Source organism: Oryx dammah, unplaced genomic scaffold (assembly GCF_014754425.2).
Source record: "Oryx dammah isolate SB20612 unplaced genomic scaffold, SCBI_Odam_1.1 HiC_scaffold_2, whole genome shotgun sequence".
NCBI lineage: Eukaryota > Metazoa > Chordata > Mammalia > Artiodactyla > Bovidae > Oryx > Oryx dammah.
This window is the reverse complement of record NW_024070186.1, coordinates 151048583-151071584: the sequence shown is the minus strand read 5'-3', so window position 1 is coordinate 151071584 and position 23002 is coordinate 151048583. Positions and strand designations below refer to the sequence as shown.

Below are 23002 nucleotides of genomic sequence, written 5' to 3'. Positions count from 1 at the left end.
GAAGTTCATAGTAAAGTACCCATATGATGAACTGAGATTTTAAGATACTTTTGAAACTGTCATGTCACCTTCAAAAACTCAAAATGAATAAATGTAGTTTGAGATCCACTTCATCACTGCTGGCACATACAGAAAGAGTTGATGTCTCTTTTGTGGAATATACTGAATGAGTCAGACAAATCGAAGAAAATGCTTAAAATGTCCAGGTGATATTGCAGAAGTCTATAAACCAGCAATTGGTCTTGACTATTTGAAATAGAGTGAGAAGATAACCTACATCTTACTGTTACTTCTTGGTCTAGGATGATGAGAATAGGTGTGATCCTAGCAGACAACCTAGCCATTCTAGAGCTGAGGAGCTTACCACAAAAATACCATTTTCTTTTCTCTAATTGCAATTGAACAGGTTATTACACTGGTGATGGTTGTAAACATAATTACAGCTACTGTATTTATGTGCAATTGTAGAATAATATTTGCTAAGTAAGTATACAACATTATTTATGAACTATAAATATATTTACTGGATAATCATCATTTACAACACCTCATTAATGCATAAAATGATATACTATTGCATTTTTACTGTCCAAGCCCTATCTGAAATATGGATAGGTCTAGTGTTCACTGTCAAGAACTATCCCAAACAACTCACTCTCAGGACATTGTCTAAATCCATGGTTCTAAACGCAGAATAAGCTCACTTCCAGAGGACGTTTGGTAACATCTGAAGACACACTTGATTGTCACAGTGAGGGTGGAGAGGAACGGCACTGACATTTAGTGGGAAGAGCCCAGGGATGTTGTTAAATGTCATGCAGTGGACAAGACAGCCCAATCCTAACAAAATTGTATCTGCCCTAGGTGTTATTAGTGCCAAAATTTTGGAAAGTGAAGAGGGTGAATACTTTTTTCAAGTGCAAGAAACAAAGCAGAAAAGTAGAAAATGATCAACGAAGGACATGACAAAAATGGGGGCACAAAAAAGACAAATGGATTGAGAAAACATGAGAAATATTATGACAGATATAAGTTGGGCAAATAGACTAAAAATGCTCCAGGAAATAAATTCTCTGAATATTGCCCTTTGCATTAGCAGGTCTCTTGTGCACGGCTGGGTCAGAGCTGTGTTCTCAGCAGAAATACAATGAAGAGGCTAAACAGCTCATAAACAGAGAAAAATTATTTTTGTGAATACACATAGACATTTTATTAAGAGGCTTAGTTCTTCTATTGAATGATCATGAAGTTGTGCTAGAAATCTCTCTTAAAAATGGACATAAGAATCTGAGAAAATGATCATTCAAAAATATGAGAATAATTTTATAAACTGAGAGGAAGAGTACTTATAAGCAAAACTAATTTACTATTGCCTTAAGTTTAGTGCAGTAATTTCAACTATATATTTATGAAATAGAAACTGTCAGCCCAGGTTTTCTAGAAAATGGAGACTTTGATGGTTCTGTTATGTGTCAGCTTGGCTAGGCTATGGAACCCATTTGTTTGGTCAAATACTATAGTCTAGCTGTTCTTGTTGGAGAAGGCAATGGCACCCCACTCCAGTACTCTTGCCTGGAAAATCCCATGGGCAGAGGAGCCTAATAGGCTGCAGTCCATGGGGTCGTGAAGAGTCGGGCATGACTGAGCGACTTCACTTTGACTTTTCATTTTCATGCATTGAAGAAGGAAATGGCAACCCACTCCAGTGTTCTTGCCTGGAGAATCCCAGGGACGGCGGAGCCTGGTGGGCTGCCATCTATGGGGTCACACAGAGTCGGACATGACTGAAGTGACTTAGCAGCAGCAGCAGCAGCAGCTGTTCTTGTAAAGGCCTTCTAAAGATGAATTTGTGGTTTATTATCAGTTGACTTTAAGTAAAGGAGTTTGCTGTCAATAATGTGAGCAGAGCTCATTCAATCAATTAAGACCTTTAGAGAAAAATATTTTCTGCCCATCTGAAGCATTCTGCCTGTCTCTGTTTCCATGAATAGTGTGGTAAGGGTATGTGTTCATTTCAGGCTAAGAGCATCATCTGCAGAGCAAATGGATGCTAGCAGAGGAAAGCTGGGTGGGGTGCAGAGCTGGTGGAATTGAGGGGGATGATTTAAGGAGACATTATAGAAGTCTACGCTATCAGGGGAATGGGTTAGTGCAGAGGGTCCCACAGAGGCTGGCAGAGAGGTAAGAAAGGGATTTCTGGAAAACATACCATTGTCTCCTCCAGAAAAGAGCTAGTATTCAGACATGGGTGATGAGTGAGGATCCTCAACAGCAAAGACAAACCACAGGTAGCACTTAGTGCTAGCTGAGCTAAAAGACTTTTTACGTCCCTCTTGGACATCTCAGAATACTACCAGACAATCTGTTAACTAAGCAAAGTGAAGAGTCAGAACTTCCTTCAGCAAAGGGGAACACCATTGCATCGAGACATTGAGCTGTTTGTGTCTCCATGTTCAGTTCAGTTCAGTCACTCAGTAGTGTCCAACACTTTGCGACTCCATGGACTGCAGCACACCAGGCCTCCCTATCTATCACCAACTCCCAGAGTTCACCCAGACTCATGTCTGTTGAGTAGGTGATGTCATCCAACCATCTCAACCTCTGTCGTCCCCTTCTCCTCCTGCCCTCAATCTTTCCCAGCATCAGGGTCTTTTCCAATGAGTCAGTTCTTCGCATCAGGTGGCCAAAGTATTGGAGTTTCAGCTTCAACATCATTCCTTCCAATGAACATTCAGGACTGATTTCCTTTAGGATGGACTAGTTGGATCTCCTTGCAGTCCAAAAGACTCTCAAGAGTCTTCTCCAACACCACAGTTCAAACGCATCAATTCTTCAGCACTCAGCCTTCTTTATAGTCCAACTCTCACATTCATATATGACTACTGAAAAAACCCATATAGCTTTGACTATATGAACCTTTGTTGGCAAAGTAATGTCTCTGCTTTTTAATATGCTGCCTAGGTTTGTCATAGCTTTTCTTTCAAAGAGTAAGCGTCTTTTAATTTCATGGCTGTAGTCACCACCTACAGTGATTTCGGAGCCCAAGAAAACAGTCTGTCACTGTTCCATTATTTCCCCATCTATTTGCCATGAAGGGATGGGACCAGATGCCATGATCTTAGTTTTCTGAATGTTGAGCTTTAAGTCAACTTTTTTCACTCTCCTCTTCCACTTTCATCAAGAGGCTTTTTAGTTCCTCTTCACTTTTTGCCATAAGGGTGGTGTCATCTGCATATCTGAGGTTATTGATGTTTCTCCCGGCAATCTATATTCTAGCTTGTACTTCATCCAGCCCAGTATTTCACATGATGTACTCTTTATAGAATTTAGACAAACAAGTTGACAATATACAGACTTGACATACCTCTTTCCCAATTTGGAACCAGTCTGTTGCTCCATGTCTGGTTCTATCTGTTGTTTCTCTGCCTGCATACAGGTTTCTATGGAGGCGGGTAAGGTGATCTGGTATCCCCATCTTTTTAAGAATTTTCCATAGTTTGTTGTGATCCACACAGTAAAAGGCTTTCAGTTCAGTCGCTCAGTCATGTCCGTCTCTTTGCAACCCCACGGACTGTGGAATGCCAGTCTTCCCTGTCCATCACCAACTCCCGGAGCTTGGTCAAACTCATGTCCATTGAGTTGGTGGTGAAGCAGAAGTGGATGATTTTCTGAAATTCTCTTGCTTTTTCTATGATCCAGTGGATGTTGGCAATTTGATCTCTGGTTCCTCTGCTTTTTCTAAATCAGGCATAGCCCTCCAATAATTCTCAATTCTTTCCTCACATTCTATTGCAGGGTTTGACTTTCACTCATTGCATCCTATACAGGATCTAATACAGTAATCAGTCTTTTCTTTTTTTGGATCAATGGACATGAAATAAAGTATATTAAATGTAATTCGTGTGAAAGTCTGTTTTCATTTATCATTTTGCTATTGGTCATTATTTTGGCTTACTTGAAATCAAGATGAATTTCTGAACAGGGAAGCTATGGAAATGTAGCTCCCACTGCAGGGAGCATAATTGACTTACAGTCCCAGCTGCTAGTCTCTGAGTGTAGCCCCACATTTATGCCAAAGTCATGCTGTGACCTGTTCTTGGCCAGTGACTGAACTTGGCAAGGATATGCAGGCAAGGCAGTCTCTGTGACTTGCAGGTGACTCATCAAAACTTAGAACTGGCCTGAAGAAGGTTATTCTAACCCAAGCTTCCTTCCTTCTACCTTCCCTTCACTGAGTTCAGACCGGCGTTTCTGTCTGACGGCTCTCCCAGAACTCTCCAGCTACCTCCCCATTTTCACTGGCAGGTATTTTGTTCAACAAATATCTGTCATGTCAAGTCCTAGACCACAGCTATCTCTCAAAAGATTGCAACTAACACATTAGATGAGCACGGTTTGTTTTTTACGTGAACTAGTAACCTTATTGTCACTAATCAGTTTTCCGTGATATTCTCACCCTTTTCTGAACATCCTGTTCTTTGTATTCCCATTGAAACATGTTTTTATCAACATTATTGCACTTGCTAAATGACAGTAAGTTAAACTTGTGTGTGTGTGAACTCTGTGAAGGGAAGGAATTTACGTCTTCTTTCAGCATGAATGCGTCAACTGTAACCAGAACTCAGTAAATATTTTTCAACAAATGCCTACCTAAAAATGAAATTTTCTAAAATAATTAGATGAAAAAAATGCACCTAGGAGAGGATATGAATCTCTTAAGACATAAAATGTGCCATATATTTAGATTCTCTAAACTTCCTTTTTATACACAGCATAATATTAACGAAACAAAATGTTTAGCTAGTGAACACAGTTGAAGGTACTGGATGCATTCACTAAATGTACCATATGAATTAAAAAATGAAATGCTTTAATTCATTCTAAAGAAATACTTTTATTTTAAATGCCATATCTATTTGAAATGTACAAGTGAAAGAGTCTTAGGAGAAAAGTAGTAAAATAGGATTCTGAGTAAGACAGCAACGGAGATTCTGAGCATTGGATCAGGAATGAAGAAAATTCAAGACATATCTCATATGTTTGATTAAAAAGTCAAGATTACTTTGTCCACAGTGAATTGTATACTTCCAGAATGACTGTGATAGTAAGCCCCGGTGCTGAAGATGGTCAGTTATCAAAGATGTTGGAAATGCCGAGGGTTAAAATTTCATAAAGCATAGATATAACCATGAGGTGACTGGAGTCATTCAGAAAGTTGAGTCACAAAAGCGTGAGCTAAAGGCTGGTTAGTAATAAGATGACCGGCAACTCCTGGAGGAAACGTAAGTTGGGGAGCAGAAGTTGGATCCACAGCCCAGAGACTGGAAGCCAGTATTTCCACAACCAAAAGACCCAAGGCCAATATTTCCAAACCCTAGAGATCCAGTGTAAATTTTCTGGCAGGGACTGCGGAAGATGAAATTCTGTGGATGGGAGCAGGATGTCTGGAAAGATCTGGTCACAGCACAGGGTGTCTGGAAGCTGACGGGCCTAAAGAAGTTCTCCTGACAGTCACCGTAGAGAGTGGAGCCCAGCTGGAAAGTGCTGGGGGAGTAGACAACATCGCTGGGGTAGAAAGAATCACAGGTGGAAACTGGGACCCCCAAGTAACCTCCAAGGGAACGGGAGAAGTTTCCCGTGCTACAGTTGAAAGACATGCTGTTGGGAGTTCTGAGTTCAGCTGAGTTGCAAAGGGAAGTTTGTGACTGTGAATGTTACCTTCTACACCGGATACTTAAATACTCTAGCAATGGGTGTAATAGCATGCGTTCATTTTAATAAGAACGCTTAATTAGGCTCCAGTAAAAATGTAATGCATTAACCTTCAAAGACCTTTTTTATGATTACAGACTTTTAAATGAAAGAATTTCATTAAATTTTCAAAGCAGTTGTTCATGAAGCAAAAATGTTATTTCTCATTCATCTAGCTTGGGTAGGTGACTCTGATTGCACCATAATTGTACCTGTAAGATTGGGGTTTTATTCATCCTATCCTTCAACATAGTGTATTGAATGGGTAACACAGTGAGAACTTTGTTGTATTTAAAGCTCTAAAAAGTACTTTGTAGTCAGGAGGGAACATTCATTTTGTTCCAAGTTTAGGAATAGAGGGGAAAAAAATCAATATCTATTTTACATCCCAAATCTTGTGTACCTTATAGAAGAAATAATCCACTTATGATCCTTAATTGGTACAAATGTTAAATGAGCATCTAACACATTTATATTCTAGTTTTCTTATAGCATAAGTACCCAAGCTGCTCTTGTATGAGTGAGTTTCTGATTTAAGAATAAGGGATCCATATTTTCAGCAGTGCTTTGAAGTTTCCATTATAAAAATGCTTAAGAAATCCTTATTCTGAAGTTGACTTGCTTCTTGAGAGATCACATCAATAAATTTAATTTTCAAAAGAGTCTCTGCATAAAGTTTAAGTCATTTTTAATGGTGTTGATGTCATTGAGAACAAAATAATAAGCTCTATACATTAAAAAAGATGAACCTTTAGTCCCTTAGTTTTCTCTCATAGGGTGGGATTTTTACTAAATAAAATCAAGAAGTAAGGAAAATGCCTACTACCTGTAAACTTCAAAGAAAGATCAAGTTAGAAAAATTCATAATTACAAATGACCTTTGTAGATTGAAATGAGGGTAGAGAGTTCCAAAATATATGATAATGTAAAAAAAGAGAATTAATCCTTTTGAATTTACCTCTGATGTGGTAAATATATTAAATCATATATATATGTATATATATTTTGTTTATATATTCTGCATAGAGAACTAGTATAAGTATTTTTTATAGATTCTCCCATAAAGTTCATCATTGCTTTACTGTAAAGGCAGCAGCACATGTGTACAGAGAATAGCTTAAAATAACCTGTGGTGATGGGCAAATCTAAGACACCCATCTTCAAAAACTGATATATCATCCCGTAGAAATGAGCTGAGACTCATTCTATGAAGATTTGAAATTACTAAGTGGAAGTTTTTAGGAAAGATTCAACTAAAAATCTAAAACAAGGTACTTTTGCAGGTAATTGAGATTTCCATCTTGGGGGCACTTATTAGATATCCATCTGATAAGATATTGTAAATGGGATTACAACATGGCAGAGTACTGGAGATAATTGCTAAACTCCCTTCTAAATTGTAAACTTTATGACTTTGAATGTTTTCAGTACACAAATTGGTCTTCAGTCATATTCCATATATTTGGTAGGCAACATAATTTGTGCTCTGTTTCTAAAATAAACAGTTCTTATTTATCAGGCTTCTTAATTATGAATAGAAAATTGCTTTCTAGTCGATTCCAAACCTTCCTGTTTTGTTTATAACGTCAAAACATCCATATAAATATTTCACTCAGCTAGATTGAATTTGCTTGCTTCAATATCATCCACTCATATAAGCTATTTCTGTGGAAGAATATGCTATGAGATAAGATATTAAGTAATACTGAACATTTTTTTCTCAATGAAATGAATTTTTCGCACACAAGTACTTTTGTTCAAAAGTAGAAATTTTTTTTCTGTGATATGAACAAATTGAACAGCACAGAAGCCACAGGAAGATAAAGCTTCTCAATTTTTCTCCTTCAAGGTGTCAATCTTCATTACCCTACTACACAGAGGAGGAATACAAGTCATAGAATAACAACAAAAAATGACCACTACTTTAGAAATTGTGTAAGACTTGTCAGAAACACCTAAGAACAGTTTAAGTCAAAGTCACATATGTTGCTTTCGGAGGCAGAGGAAGAATCTCCTTAAGATGGCTACACTGGTCAAACACTTCAAGGCAAATACCTTATAAAATTTCTTTAAAACAAAGGCCTTTTTTCAGATTCTAGGGAGTCCTTTTGGTGGAAAACATTGCCTCTGAGCAGAGAGAGAAATACATTGGGCATTTTGGTCACATGTTTTGTTCTTATTTTTGATGTCTCTAAAAGTATCTTAGATGAATATTTCCAAAACAATATAAAGGTATTTATAATATTTAACTCATTCCACCATAAACACACAGGCTTCCCAGGTGGTGCTAGTGGAAAAGAACCTGCCTGCCAGTATATGAGATGCCTGACCCAGGGTTTTCAATTCCTGTGTCAGGAAGATCCCAGGGAGGAGGGCATGACCATCCACTCCAATATTTTTGCCTGGAGAATCCCATGGACAGAGGAGCCTGGTGGACTACAGTCACAGAGTCACAAAGATTCAGACATGACTGAAGCGTCTTAGCAGTCACACATGCACAGTAAACACACACATGCGTGTGAAAGAGTGACTGGCTAAGGTGGACTCTTGCTAGTTTGCATACAGTTTTAAGCAGGAGCATCAGAAATAAGGAGATCTCTCATTTAATATTTCATGAAAGCCATTAACATTGGGGTTCCATAAAAAAAATCATCATACATCTTGTGTGTTACCATTGCCACTTCCTTATGGCATTATCCATTAGGTAAACCTGCCACTTCCTGGTAAAAATCCATGTATGTTCTTGTTGAAAAAATGACTTTGAGTAGATCATTTAGCAACTTTGCTCTCCAGATGACAACAATTTTGAGACAGATTGTGAAAGGGGATTCAATTATTTTCAATTAAGCCAGCTTCCATCAGCCCAGTCACTGCCTCTAAAGTTTTCTGAGTGATCTGCTTGGTGACTTTGATAGAAAAGGATGACTAAGAGCTTTGAAGATTCCATACTATTACTTGAATTTCAAGGCACAAACATGATTATACTCTTCAGCTGTAAAACCACAAACACTCCATGTGTATAACTATGCTGATCTTTTGGATTCAATTAAAAAGATGATGGTAGCTTGTTTTTATGAGCCACGAGGATGACACAGCCGATGATAAGGATATATAAACGCCCCTGTCCAAGAAGTGACATTCAGACTCAGAACCTTCCCGTAGTAACTCACATCACCTGTGAAGATGTCCTACAACTGCTGCTCTGGAAACTTCTCCTCCCGCTCCCTCCGGGACCACCTGCACTACTCAGGCTCCTCCTATGGCTCCTCCTTCCCCAGCAACCTGGTCTACAGGACTGACCTCTGCTCTCCCAGCTCCTGCCAGCTGGACTCCTCTCTCTACAGTCAGGAGACCTGCTGTGAGCCCATCAGGACCCAGACTGTGGTGTCCAGTCCCTGCCAGACGTCCTGCTACCGCCCGAGGACCTCCACGTTCTTCAGTCCCTGCCAGACGACTTGCTCTGGGTCTCTGGGCTTCAGTTCCAGTAACTTTCCATCTGTTGGTCATGTTTTCCCATCTCTGGGCTTTGGATCCGGTGGTTTCCAATCCGTGGGTCACAGCCCCAACATTTTCTCATCCCTAAGTTGTAGATCCAGCTTTTATCGTCCCACCTTCTTCTCTTCTAGGAGTGGCCGATCTCTTTCTTTCCAACCAACCTGTGGATCTGGCTTCTACTAATGTCATACTTGAATGCAATACCTACTACGTCTAGAATTGTAATGCAATACTTACTATATTGAGATCTACACTATCTGTTGACCTCTTGTTTTACCTTTAGTGTATAAATTTGACTTCTGCTGTTACCTATGCTGGATTAGGAATAATTTGAATACCAGTAACTAAAAATGTATTCATTGAAGAAAGGTGCCATAACTACTCCCTTGTAGCTATATAGACATGGGATACTGAAGCACATTTATTTCCTGTGTATTTCTCCTGGTTGTTTCCCCAAATGCATCTATTTCAAATTTTACTGGTAGAAAAAAAAATGGTGTGAGTTTAAATAAAGTATGGTATATGACATCCACACATATTGGTTTTGTCTCATTTTGTTTGCTTTGTTTCTTCAGTGGAGGAGGGCATGGCAACCCACTCCAGTATTCTTGCCTGGAGAATCCCATGGACAGACAAGCCTGGCAGGCTACAGTTCATAGGGTCACAAAGAGCTGGACACAACTGAAGCAACTTAGGACATGTCTTCAAATCTAATTCTAAATATCTGGCTGTGTTTTTCTGCATCTTGTACTCATAATTTAAATTTTCTCAATTTAAAAGGTAAAATTGTTCAGTGTCCTTTAGGTTTGGAAGAAATTATTTCATCTTTATGTTTACCCTTCTGTTAATACAGAAGGAGTAAATACATTCTGTTAATATGGTAAAATCTGAAATTACATTTTTAAGACTACAGACAAGTAACTGTGACCTTTGGTTTTGTAGGGGGTTAGAAACTTGAATATTTTTATATAATTATAAATAAGTATATTAAATTGACTACATCACATGATTTTGGAAGGAAGATTACTCATAGATAGATTCTAAAATAATATATTCAGTAAGAAGTTAGTGAGTTAGATTTGGTGAGAATTTCAGTTGCCCCAGATTTACTGCTTTCATAAGAAAGCAAATGAAATGTCCAATTGACTGATGATAATTGAAAACATCTAATACACCCCAATACTTATTAGAAGTAAGCTCAGCATTTTTTGTACAATCATTAATACAGTTGGTTTGCAACCAGTTTTTAAGTTGTTCTGTTGATAACATTTACTTAGAGAAAAAGCAAAAAAAAAAGGAAAATGAAACTCAAAAACAATGCAAATATTCTCGTGTTACAAGAGTTAACTAAATGTTTAGGAAGCTGATTACACCTGAATCAGCAGTTATACTCCAAACTTTTACCCGTTAAGTCAAGGACAATATTACTAAAAGGTACAGATGATCTAGATTCTCACCCCCAGGGTAACCATATGTCTTGGTTTATTCTGTTTGTCTCAGCATCCAGTCCCACTTGGTAATTGTCTTAGATTTATCACTTTTTATATGTAATGAATAATTGAGTCAACATAAGTGATGACTGGTTTAGGAAACTTCCACTTTGCTTTTGCTATGGTTTCATCTAGTGGAGTGCTTATAAGATGCATACAAGGTGAACAGTTTTTACTTTAACCAGTGTTAAATCTGAAGACAAGCCATATCCTATTCTTTGCTCTGACTGAAAAAAATAGAACTACTCCTTTTATTGCTGAGGGATCATGGAAAACACATTACACTTAAATACAGTGGTAGGACAGTTCACGTGTTCAAATCTTGGCAGACGTTCATTTATTGTTCTAACCTAGCCAATACTGCTACGGCTGTTTCCACATCCTGCAAGATGCCATAATAGACACCAAGCTACCAGTAGGTGGAGATAGTGGGAAATTTAGGATTACGGATTAGGGAGAAGGCAATGGCACCCCACTCCAGTACTCTTGCCTGGAAAATCCCATGGACGGAGGAGCCTGGTGGGCTGCAGTCCATGGGGTTGCTAAGAGTCAGATGCGACTGAGCGACTTCACTTTCACTTTTCATTTTCGTGCATTGGAGAAGGAAATGGCAATCCACTCCAGTGTTCTTGCCTGGAGAATCCCAGGGACGGGAGAGCCTGGTGGGCTGCTGTCCCTGGGGTCGCACAGAGTCGGACACGACTGAAGTGACTTAGCAGCAGCAGCAGCAGTACATAAAATATGGGCATAAAACTGAGGGTGGTACACAGCATATACTTGCTTCACAGGTGGTGCAGTGGTAAAGCATCCATCTGCCAATGTGGGAGGCCAAGAGACTCAGGTTAGGCCACTGAGATGGGAAGATCCCTGAAGAAGGGAATGGCCACCCACTCCAGTGTTCTTGCCTGAAAAAAGTCCCATGGACAGAGGAGCCTGGCAGGCTACCATCCATGAGGTCGTAAAGAGTCAGACATGACTGTGTGCAGAAGCACACAGCATATAAAGATTAATCTAAATGCTCTTGCTGCAGTGGCTTGGCCGCATATTGTACTGCTTAAATTTACAACTATTTATTTTATTGTTTGGGAGAATTTATTATGTTTTTAGACTTTGCGAAAGAATATCTTATTAGGAGCAATGAACTAAAGCTAAAAGTTCATATGTTAATTTAAAGTGTGAGTACTTAGTTTCTATTCGTAAAGCAAGTTGATGGTGAAATATGACTTGTACAACAATTTTTTGACATTTACTCTCCACCATGGGGGTCAGAAGTATCACTTATCAGATAAAAAGTCAAAGAGATGATTTTGCTGGAGAAGCATCAGTATCTATTTCAAAAGACAGAAGTTTTAAAAAGATTACTTCCAAAGATGATTATCTATCACTAACAGTTGTAAAAACTCTGTTCATGTATCACTCTGATGCATACGTTTCATTTAGGTCAAATAGCTACTCTAAATCATTTTTTGCCATGTTAAATCCTAAGTTTTCTTGTACAAGTAAAACATACACATGCATGCATGCACCAAACAGCAAAAGCATGGACAAAACAGTAGTTGATGATGTGCTCCTCCATTAACAAAAGAAAAGCTTCACTAAGGATTAATGAAGCCAGTATTATGTCAATATTTTTAAATACTTCAAATAAAAAATGAATTTAATTCCAATAGTGATTTGATTTCTTCATCCAGTCCAAAGAGTCCATGTAAAGCTAATGAAAGTTCATAATACTCAGGCAGCTCTAATGCAAAATTATTTAAACAGTTCAAATCAAAGATAAAATGACTGGTTGTCTCAGTAACAATAAAAACAAAAATTTGCTGAAGGACCACATCATGGTAAAAATAATCAAGTAAGATTTCCATGAAGAAAAAAATACTGTTGTAATTACTGTAAATGCATAACCCATAATTGGATCCAAAGCTGTAATATTCTGCTATTCAAAGCAGAAGCTGTAGTTTTAAAGCATTTTTTGTGTATACCCAGAGTAGGTTCTTTTGGCATGCTTTTCCTTACCTCATCAATCACCTCTTCCATCTCTGTTGTATTTTTTTTTTTCCTGGTGCCTTTTTTGTTGTTGGTTTTTATGTCATTAGCATGTTGCTTTATATAACAAAGCACACACAGTGGGGGGCGGGGGTGGTACATTCTTTCATGCTTGATATGAGGTCTTTATTCCATATTCTATGTTACTTTTACATCCAATTACACGACTTTTCCCTTCTCAAGGACTTCCCCATGGTTCTATCCTGATCGACTCCTGATTGCTCCTTCAGTCTGACTCACCAAAATGGGAATGTAGTTTACAAATTAGTGAGACATCATGGTTTGGCAATTTTACTCTTTTCTTTTTTAATTTTCAGAGAAAAGCTTCTAGGAGTGACAGTGTTTATGTTGGGGGAGTTCAGAGGGAAGAGAAGAAATCTGTCAAGTTACATAGAAATTACCTTTATCTCTTATTTTTTAAAAAATATTAACAAAAAAAAAACACACACACACACACACAAAAAAATATTAACAGTAAGTTCTTCTTCAATTTTGGGGTTGCTGATATTAAAATTATGCATGTGTGACTGTGAAAGAGAGGTTTTTTTGTGTGTGTGTGTCTGTTTTTTTTTTTTTTACTATTCTTGTTCATAGTGGTAGTTATTGAGGAAGGGAACATTTTAATGTGACATTAATAATGATAATTAAAGTGAATAATATAGGGTTTGTCATTGCACTCAGAATTTCTAGCAATATCTTCCTGAGGGATAATAATGTATTTCTCTCAGTCTATTATTAAGTATTATGGTTAATGCAAATCTTTTTAAGAGAAATTAGCTCATTTTTCTTTAGTGTTCTTTTCCTAAACTCTACATTTATTTATTGTTTTTCTCTTTATTAGGAATACTACTCGTGAGGCTAATGAAACTAGATCCAAGGAGCTGAAGTCTATTCAGGTAAAGCAATCTCCGTAGTAGGGGGTATATTCAAGGCTCTTGGTTAAAAAAGTAGGTAAAAAAAAAAAAGTTCAGAAAATAACGAGAATAGGTTGATTCAAGAGATGGAATTCTACTAGATCTTTGATGAACAAATTTGGGCAAATTTCTAATTCTTTTTGACTTTTCTTTCTCTCGTGTCTGGGAAGGTCTATAGCACAGAATGTTTGTCTTTCTCGTGAGGATGTTTGAGTAATTAAACTCAAGTTGTGTTCAGGTACCCCTTGTACCCTCTGTTATATATTAATCCTTTCAACTGTGATCCCAGACACAGCTATGGTACCTGAAACAATTGCATGCAAGTTTCAACCCTCTTTGCATTGTCAGTATCTCCCCTCCTGCATAAACAACATTTCTTTCACTTTCTACCTGGGTTCTCAGAGATCACAGCCAGAAAAACAAAAGGAGCACACTGAATCTTCTCACATGTTTAATGAGGTTCCAGAAAATTAATACACAGCCAGGCAACATTCCAGCAATGGGAAGCACAAGTTGAGGGATAAATGATTCTCATTGTTGATCAGATCCAGGGGTGGACAATTCCAAAATCATACCATATGTTCCTAAAAAAACCTTGAAAGAACAAGTCCTCATTGCCCATCATAAAGTCAGCAACAAAAAACCATATTCCTTTGTAAGATTTTTTCTCTTTGATTCTTTCACCTTCCATGGTCTTCCATACTATTTGCGTGATGCATGCTGTGCACGTGTGCGTGCTAAGTTGCTTCAGTCATGTCTGACTGTACAATCTATTGGACTGTAGCCCACCAGGTTCCTCTGTCTGTGGGATTCTTGAGGCAAGGACACTGAGTGGGTTGCCATGCCCTCCTCCAGGGGATCTTCTTGACCTAAGTAGCAAACCCATATCTCTCACGTCTCCTGCACTGGCAGGCGGGTTCTTTACCACTAGCACCACCTGGGAAGTCCTAGTTGCCTGATATCTTGTGACAAATACACAGTCTGTACTCAAGGTGTTGACTTCAGCTCTGCTTTAGAGTTAGGAAAAGGATACAGGAGGAAAAAGATACTAGGGGAAAAGGATACAGCCTAAGCCTAGAAGATACAAATATTTATTCAACACTGCTCCGTGTATGTTGCTGTTAGTAATTCAGGTTGAGCCTTGAGGAAGCCTTGGGAGGTTATCCCACATCTCCTTAACCCAGTGGGCTTCCCAGGTGGCACTAGTGGTAAAGAATTTGCCTGCCAGTGCAGAGGACGTAAGAGACACTGGTTCAATCCCTGAGTCAGGAAGATCCCCTGGAGAAAGAAATGGCAACCCACTTCAGGATTCTTGCCTGGAAAATTCCATGGACAGAGGAGTCTGGCGGGATACAATCCATGGGTTGCAAAGAGTTAGATACGACTGGAAAGAATTAGCGCTCACTGCTTAACCCAGTTACTCCCCAATTAAAATCATTGTGAATCTCTTTATGAATGTTCATAGGTACGGCTCAGAAAGGATCATCACTGGGACCAGGCTCAGGGAAGGATTACGGCACTTATGCCAACCAACAGAGAACAAAACGTCTATCCTTGGAGTTGTTTAAAGGCTTATTTTTTCTCTTAGCTGAAAATCTACATTGAGATACTAAACTTTCAGTATGTTATGTACATATTTTCTCATCTTGTAAATTATACTGCATTTGTGTTGCCTGCATTTCTAGTTATACACCAATTTCTCTGTTTCCCATTATTAGCAGAAATCCATGCCTCCATCCTCAGGCAAATATCACTGATATTGAGGCAAATAAAATATGGACCTCCAGGAAATAATTACTCCCACTAGGAAACATTTGCAATAACAACGGAAATTTGCTAAAATCTTTCAAAATGTGTGTTTTCACATCCAGTTTCAGATGCGCATTGATCTTTATTTAAAATTCTCGAATCTTGATTAAACTATAGGCAAATAATAAGACAAACAATACATTTCAATGTCAGATGATGTAAATTTATTAGATTAAAATTTTCATTTTCAAATGCTTTTCCATGAAAATCCAATAGTATATTTTCAATCCAATAGTACAGGCAATAGAAACTCATATTGGGTTATTCATTAAGTTTAGAGTCCCTCAAAAGTTGATGATGCAAGAAACTGATGGTTTAAGATGGTAAATGTGAGAAGGAAAACGATGGGTATACTGAGAGAGACTTTGATCTCAATATGCAAAAGGATTTAGACCTTCAACAAATTGAACGATAGAAGCCAGATCCACAGGATGGTCTGTAACAGGATGATTGGCAGCTACTGGACAAAAAGTAGGTTGGATAACAGAATCCAGATCCATGGCTCAGGGAAGGGAAGCCACAGATTCCATAACCCAGTCGTCTGAAGCCACGGCCTCCACAGCCCACTGAGTAGCAGCTTCTGGATCCAGAGCTCAGGGAGCTGCAGCTGCTGGACCTATAGCCCAGAGACCCAGGGAAAGTCGTCTGGCAGGGACTGGAGAACGTGGAGGTCCTCGGGCGGTAGCAGGACGTCTGGCAGGGACGGGACGCCACAGTCCGGGTCCTGATGGGCTCACAGCAGGTCTCCTGACTGTAGAGAGAGGATCCCAGTTGGCAGGAGCTGGGAGAGCAGAGGTCAGTGCTGTAGACGAGGTTGCTGGGGAAGGAGGAACCTGGGTAGCACCGGTAGCTCCCAAGGGAGCAAGAAGAGAAGTTTCCAGAGCAGTGGCTGTAGGACATGTTGACAGGAGATGGGAGTTCAGTTGAGTTACAGTGAGAAGATTCTGAGTTTGAATGTCTCTCCTGCACTGTGGCATTTATACACTTCCAGCAAGGGGTGTGGCACACCAAGGGATCATGGTTCCTAATGAGATTTCCTCTTTTGCATATGTGTAATTCAGTAGTCTTCTCGGTAATTGCAGTTGCAGGTGAATGGTTTCTCACATTTGTTTTTATGGATGCTATAATTCTGTTGTTATAGCCAAAGCCAATGAACTACTGCTATGTCAGAAATGCTATGACTGTTTCCTACTAATGCGCATCCCATCAAGGCCAGGGAAGCGTCATGACCAGGAAAGCTTTTTTTCTGATTTACCCTAACCTGCTTCCTATGTATTTACATCTGTTTTTCCTGGTGACTGTTTCCCTTCTGAGTGTGGAATAAGATGGATTTTCCTCTGGTACCATGGATCAGAGACACAGTTTCGAAGCTTTTATGAAATGATCCTCTTTGTCACCATTTACTCTCATTCTCCAGAATCACTCACTGGTAATCTGTTATGGCAGCAATAGAAAATACACCGAGGATCACAGTTATACAGTATGTCCCTAATCCAATAGATACCAAAAATAGATAAAATAAGAGACTGAGAGAGAAATGGCAGGAACATAAAGACAGCTTCTGTGTATGTAAAGATAAGATGACCGAAAAAGAGGCTCAGCTGAAACAGTATCCAGGAGAGATCAATCTGGCCCATGTCTATTTAGTTAAGACGGAAACGCTGATGTATGGTGAGAGAAGGAAGCAATCGAAAGTGAAACACAGAGAAGGCTTAGGAAAATTTTTTTTTCTATTGCACTCAAATTATTACTTATTCCCTAATGTCTTTATAATTAAAAATATCAAAATTAGTATATTTTATGAATCTTGATATGTTGTTCCTTTTATTATCTGCTGAAGCTGCCCCTCCAATCCGTTGCAACCTGATGCGAAGGCCGACTCATTGGAAAAGACCCTGATGCTGGGAAAGATTGAAGGTGGGAGGAGAAGGGGACAACAGAGGATGAGATGGTTGGATGGCATCACTGACTCAATGGACATGAGTGTGAGCAAACTCCGGGAGATAGTGAAGGACAAAAGAGCCTGGTGTGCTGCAGTCCATGCGGTCGCAAAGAGTCAGACACGATTTAGCAACTGAACAGCAATGTAGGATTTCTATTGTCTTAGAATATCTCTAGTTTTTCTCTGCACAGGCTTTGACTTCCTGGCATCTGCAGAGCTGCAGTTTCCTGCCTATATGTGAAGATTTTTTTCCACTTCTCTTTTATTCTGTAGGGTGTATAAATCTCTCTTTTTCTCTCCTCTTTCTGTTCTCACCCTACCATTTTTCCTTCCTCTTTTTAATGTATTTAACTTAGATTTTCTCTCCCTTCTGTTTTTCAAATATATATATAGCTTCTCTTTAACTATAGAGTCAAAGGTTAAAAACAAAGTTTACTAAATTTTATCATATTCTGAGTGTGTAAATAGCTACAGCTACTTTCAAAGTTCATTCACAAAATATTCAGTGTTAAAATAAAACTAGTTAAACTATACTCCAGACTCAAGGAAATATAATGTTATTGTTGATAGCAATATTTTCTTATTTTATTTTTTAATAAAGCTATTATAAACTTACCAAAAATAATAACATTAGAATACTGAATATAACAAAATAAAACTGGAACAAAATATAACAGCAGAAAATACAATCTGAAATCCATAATCCATATAATAGTCTTGGGAAAATCAGACATTAAACTACTTATGTTATGAATTTGATAGTAGGAAACAGGGAAATATTGCTATCAAGGAAGACCTGTGTTTCAGAATTGAAGATAATTTGAGGATTGGGGGCAGAAAATGAAAACTAGACAACAGAATCTAACTGAAAGTTTAGAAATTTATAAAATAATAAGTGATTTGGAAAAACTAGTGATATCTTTTATCAGTAGATTAAACATTGCCTAATAGATGATGCTTTTGAACTGTCGTATTGGAGAAGACTGTTGAGAGTCCCTTGGACTACACAGAGATCAAACCAGTCCATCCTAAAGGAAATCAGTCCTGACTATTCATTGGAAGGACTGATGCTGAAGCTGAAGCTCCAATACTTGGGCCACCTGATGCAAAGAACTGATTCATTGGAAAAGACCCTGATGGATTCATTGGGGAAGACTGAAGGCAGGAGGAAAAGGATACAACAGAGGATGAAATGGCTGGATGGTATCACCGACTCGATGGACATGAGTTTGAACAACCTCCAGGAGCTGGCGATGGACAGGGAGGCCTGGCGTGCTGCAGTCCATGGGGTTACAAAGAGTCAGACGTGACTGAGTGACTGAACTGAATATACAGTGAATTAGAAGATGGAATAGAAGGAAATCCCAAACTAAAGCATGAAAAAGACAAAAAGACTGAATATAGAGAAAAGACTGTGAGAGGCATATATATAATGTCTAGTGTATTTTGCTTATAATTGGATCTCAGGAAAAAAGGGGATAAAAAGGGGATGGAAATAGTATTTGAAGAAATAATAGTTTTGTTGTTCTTCAGTCACTAAGTCATGTCTGACTCTTTGTGACCCCATGGACTGCAGCATGCCAAGCTCCTCTGTCCTCCACTGTCTCCTGGAGTTTGCTCAGATTCATGTCCATTAAGTTGATGATACTATCTAACATACCTAAACAATAGGTTAGGATTTATCAAAGTTGATGCATCATCTGACGTGTGAAATGGTACTCAAGAAATGAGTAGAACTGGCTTAACGTTGAGGTGACTGAAAGATGGGCTTTAGCAGAAATGACCCCAAGATGGAATGAAAGGTACAAAGACTTATGGGGAGATGGCTGTGAGAGAAGAGTGTTGGGGAAGGGGGGGAGAAGGCTAGGAGACTTGTCAGACTTCCATGAGAGTCTCATCAGAGTGAAGGAGATAGACAGACATGCCCCAGGCAGCCGTGGATTGCGGACAGTTTCTCAAGACCATTAGAGATCCTCAATTGTTGGCCAGCAAAGGATCTCACGTGTCTTAAGAAGGAGGCCTTCTAATATCTCTCCTGTGCTCCGTCATTGCCTGGGAGCAGCCCCATGGAAAGAGAGGCTTTCCTACCAATGCAGTGTTAGATTTTGGGCCATAGCATGGAGTTGGGGCAGGGGCGTCCTTGATCAATCAAGCCTCCTGTATATGGAGATCTGAGAAGGAAATTCTTAGGGTGTCTACATGTACAGATGACAATCTGTTAAGACTACAGGGCTCATGCCAGGTCCACTGAATCTGAAACTCAATTGCTTCCTTCCCTCATCTCAATATTTCTTAGCTCTTTGATGCTTTCCAAGCTGGCTTTCCTTATGACTCTGTCTTAGTTCTGTCCCTCACTGTCACCATGTCTCCAAATAGCTATGCAGGTTTCTTTCTGGCTCTAGCCATCAATGGCACTCAAAAAATGTCTTGACTGATAATTTTTCCTTTCCATTGTATCTGAGACACATGTATAAGAGAATGTAGTAGATTGACAATAATGCAGGATGAGAAGATATCAGTTCAGTTCAGTTCAGTCACTCAATCACATCCGACTCTTTGTGATCCCATGGACCACAGCACGGCAGGCCTCTCTGTCCATCACCAACTCCCAGAGTTCACCCAAACTCATGTCCATTGAGTCGGTGATGCCATCCACCCATCTCATCCTCTGAGAAGACATGGGAACAAGTAAAGTCAGTATTTAGTAGGTTCTTTGTTGAAGCCAAAGTTACACCTCTGATCTATTGACACAGAAGAAAAATGAGTTTATCTTATGTAACTGCCATTTGAGAAAAGCATTTTCTCTTCATTGGCAGAAGCAAAACACCCAAAGATTATGGCAAGAGGAAGCAGAAAGGCTTTCTCGACTATGATGGAATAAGCATTAGTGTGAAACAGTCATAGCATTTCTAACATAGGTGTAGTTCATTGGCCTTGGCTATAACACCAAAATTATAGCATCCATAAATACAATATGTGGAGAACCATTCCAACTACAATTATAGAGAAGATTGCTAAGTTACACACATGTAAACAAGGGAACACACATATGGAAAAAATGACCCTGTAGGTTACCACACCTATTGCTGAGAGTATATATAAGCACATCTGTCCAGAAGGTTACATTCAAACTCAGAATCTTCTCACTGTAGCTCAGCTGAACTCACATCTCCTGTCAACATGTCCTACAACTGTTGTTCCAGAAACTTCTCCTCCTGCTCCCTTGGGGGCCACCTGAGCTACTCAGGCTCCTCCTGTGGCTCCTCCTTCCCCTGCAACCTGGTCTACAGCACTGATCTCTGCCCTCGAAGCTCCTGCCAGCTGGGCTCTTCTCTCTACAGTCAAGAGACCTGCTGTGAGCCCATCAGGACCCAGACGTTCCGTGTGGTGTCCCGTCCCTGCCAGACATCCTGCCACCGTCGGAGGACCTCCACCTTCTCCAGTCCCTGCAAGACGACTCACTGTGGATCTCTGGGCTGTAAGTCCAGCAGCTGCAACTCCCTGAGCTCTGGATCCAGAAGGTGCTACTCAGTGGGCTGTGGATCCCGTGTCTTCAGACCCCTGGGCTATGGAGTCTGTGGCTTCCCTTCCCTGGGCTGTGGATCCAGATTCTGGCACCCAATTAATTTTCCCTGCAGAAGTTTCCATTAATCTTGCTACTGACCAACCTGTAGATCTGGCTTCTACTGATTAACTTGTAGAAGAGCCAAATTCATTTGAGAAATTTAGATTGTGTACCCTAATTATCTGCTATCTTAATCTGCTCCATTGAAAAATATTCTAATATTTCCTGATCACTGGCAATTCTTTACTTCTCTAACCCTGAGATTGGGGAGATAAATTAACTCTGTCAACCTACAAAGTTAATAAGAAATTCAAATTGAATGGTAGATAGAATTTATGGTTTTGCACTTCTCCCAAAGATAGATGGAAGGTCAAATAATTTGATTTTAATAAACTCTTTATTCTGCCATCCAAATATGCTGTGAATGTTGTTATTTATTAACAATGTGTCAACTAAGATTTGTATTGTTATTGTTTCTATTAATGGGCTTTGGAAAGCTCAGATTTAGGGGGCTATGCACTAATTTTGGTTGTGCCCAGTCATGTCCAACTCTTTTCAACCCCATGGACTGTAGCCCACCAGTCTCCTTTGTCCATAGCATTTTACAGACAAGAATACTGGTTTTTGTTACTGTTCAGTCACTCAATCATGTCCAGCAGAGTAGCTTGCCATCTCCTACTCCAGACGTTTTTCTTTCTTTAACTAAGAATTTTCTCTGGATGTCCACAGCTTCTACATACAGCCTTACTGTAAAAGAAAATCTCAAGAGATTTGAATATCTTTATCCACACAGACCATACATCTTGAAAGGCCTTATGTACAAGAGTGGTTTTAAGAATGCAGGATGCGTTCTCTCTTCTGTGATGAGACCTGGGCATGAAGGGTATCAAAATGGAAGACTAGTGTGTGGCTGTACATTTTTAGAGAAAAGAACACCTCTGAGCTTTAGATAATCACCTTGCAGGAAATTTTCTCTCTCGCTCTTTTTTTAAATTGACTAAATCCCTGTACCCCAATTACTGTTTTCAATTTGCTCAAATTATCACCATTTGTATAAAAAGATAGGCAACAAACTTAGATGAGAAGGAACTAGGCTCAGCAGGTGTGAGGTTGAACCTGGGTTTCTTAAGCAACATTAACAGAATCTAATTGTTCTCAAGAAAGCTTTAATGTCATCAAAAATGAATGTTTCAATTGTATATTGAAATAAAATTGGATATTCTTTTTTTAAGTGTTATTCTTCTATCTTACATACAAATGTTATAGAAAGTAAAGTAGTAACAGAGACAGTACAATGATAACTGGAAATTTAATCTTTATGCAGAACAAGTAGCATTCTATATAGGAAAAATAAATATTTTCCTATTCTTTGTAAGATTTTCAAACATCCCTAAAATTAGGAAATTAGATGCAAATTATGAAATTAAATTTAGTTGAATGAGATATCTCACTCAACTAAAATCATTGTGCTAGCAGGGCGTCTTTTCTTTCCAGAGGATCTAGGGGAAAGCCTATTTACTTGTCTTCTTTTTGTTTGTTTGTTTTCTAGAGGCCACCCACTTCCTCCAAAGTACTTCCTCCAAAATCAGCAGTGGTGGGCAAAATCCTCCTTGTATTGCTATGACCCTGGTCTATTCTTCCGCCTTTCTCTTCCATTTTCAAGAATGTTTATAAACACATTGGACTCACCTGATGATCTCTCTGTTTAGTATCAACTGATTAGTAACTTTAATTCTTTTCTACTTTCATTACTCTTGCTATATAACATACCATATTCGCAAGATATGTGAATACATTTAAGGGGCTATTATTCTCCTTACCAAAACTAGTAAGCAAATTTGTAAAAATAACTCAAAGATTGATTGAGTGTAAATAGTGATACGATGAGATCCCAAATAATCACTAAAATTTGGTGGTAGAGACAATGAATTTATAATGTTACAATTACACCTGAAGTTAAATATAGTATCCCATTTCAGGTTGATAGTCA

General features: G+C 38.9%; 4 protein-coding genes across 4 annotated transcripts; 2 read left to right on the top strand and 2 right to left on the bottom strand.

Moving 5' to 3' along the window:
- Positions 1–4874: 4874 nt before the first annotated feature.
- LOC120854052 (keratin-associated protein 15-1) lies at positions 4875–5689 on the bottom strand. Its single transcript, XM_040227869.1, has one exon. It carries the CDS (start codon positions 5655–5657, stop codon positions 5247–5249), a length of 411 nt encoding a protein of 136 aa, XP_040083803.1. The 5' UTR covers positions 5658–5689; the 3' UTR covers positions 4875–5246.
- Positions 5690–8903: 3214 nt separating this feature from the next.
- On the top strand, positions 8904–9780 carry LOC120854044 (keratin-associated protein 13-1-like). The gene has a single exon (XM_040227858.1). It carries the CDS (start codon positions 8935–8937, stop codon positions 9427–9429), a length of 495 nt encoding a protein of 164 aa, XP_040083792.1. The 5' UTR covers positions 8904–8934; the 3' UTR covers positions 9430–9780.
- Positions 9781–15646: 5866 nt separating this feature from the next.
- LOC120854037 (keratin-associated protein 13-1-like) lies at positions 15647–16456 on the bottom strand. The gene has a single exon (XM_040227845.1). It carries the CDS (start codon positions 16403–16405, stop codon positions 15902–15904), a length of 504 nt encoding a protein of 167 aa, XP_040083779.1. The 5' UTR covers positions 16406–16456; the 3' UTR covers positions 15647–15901.
- A 4120-nt stretch (positions 16457–20576) lies between these two features.
- Positions 20577–21426, top strand: LOC120854035 (keratin-associated protein 13-1-like). The gene has a single exon (XM_040227830.1). It carries the CDS (start codon positions 20628–20630, stop codon positions 21096–21098), a length of 471 nt encoding a protein of 156 aa, XP_040083764.1. The 5' UTR covers positions 20577–20627; the 3' UTR covers positions 21099–21426.
- Positions 21427–23002: the final 1576 nt, after the last annotated feature.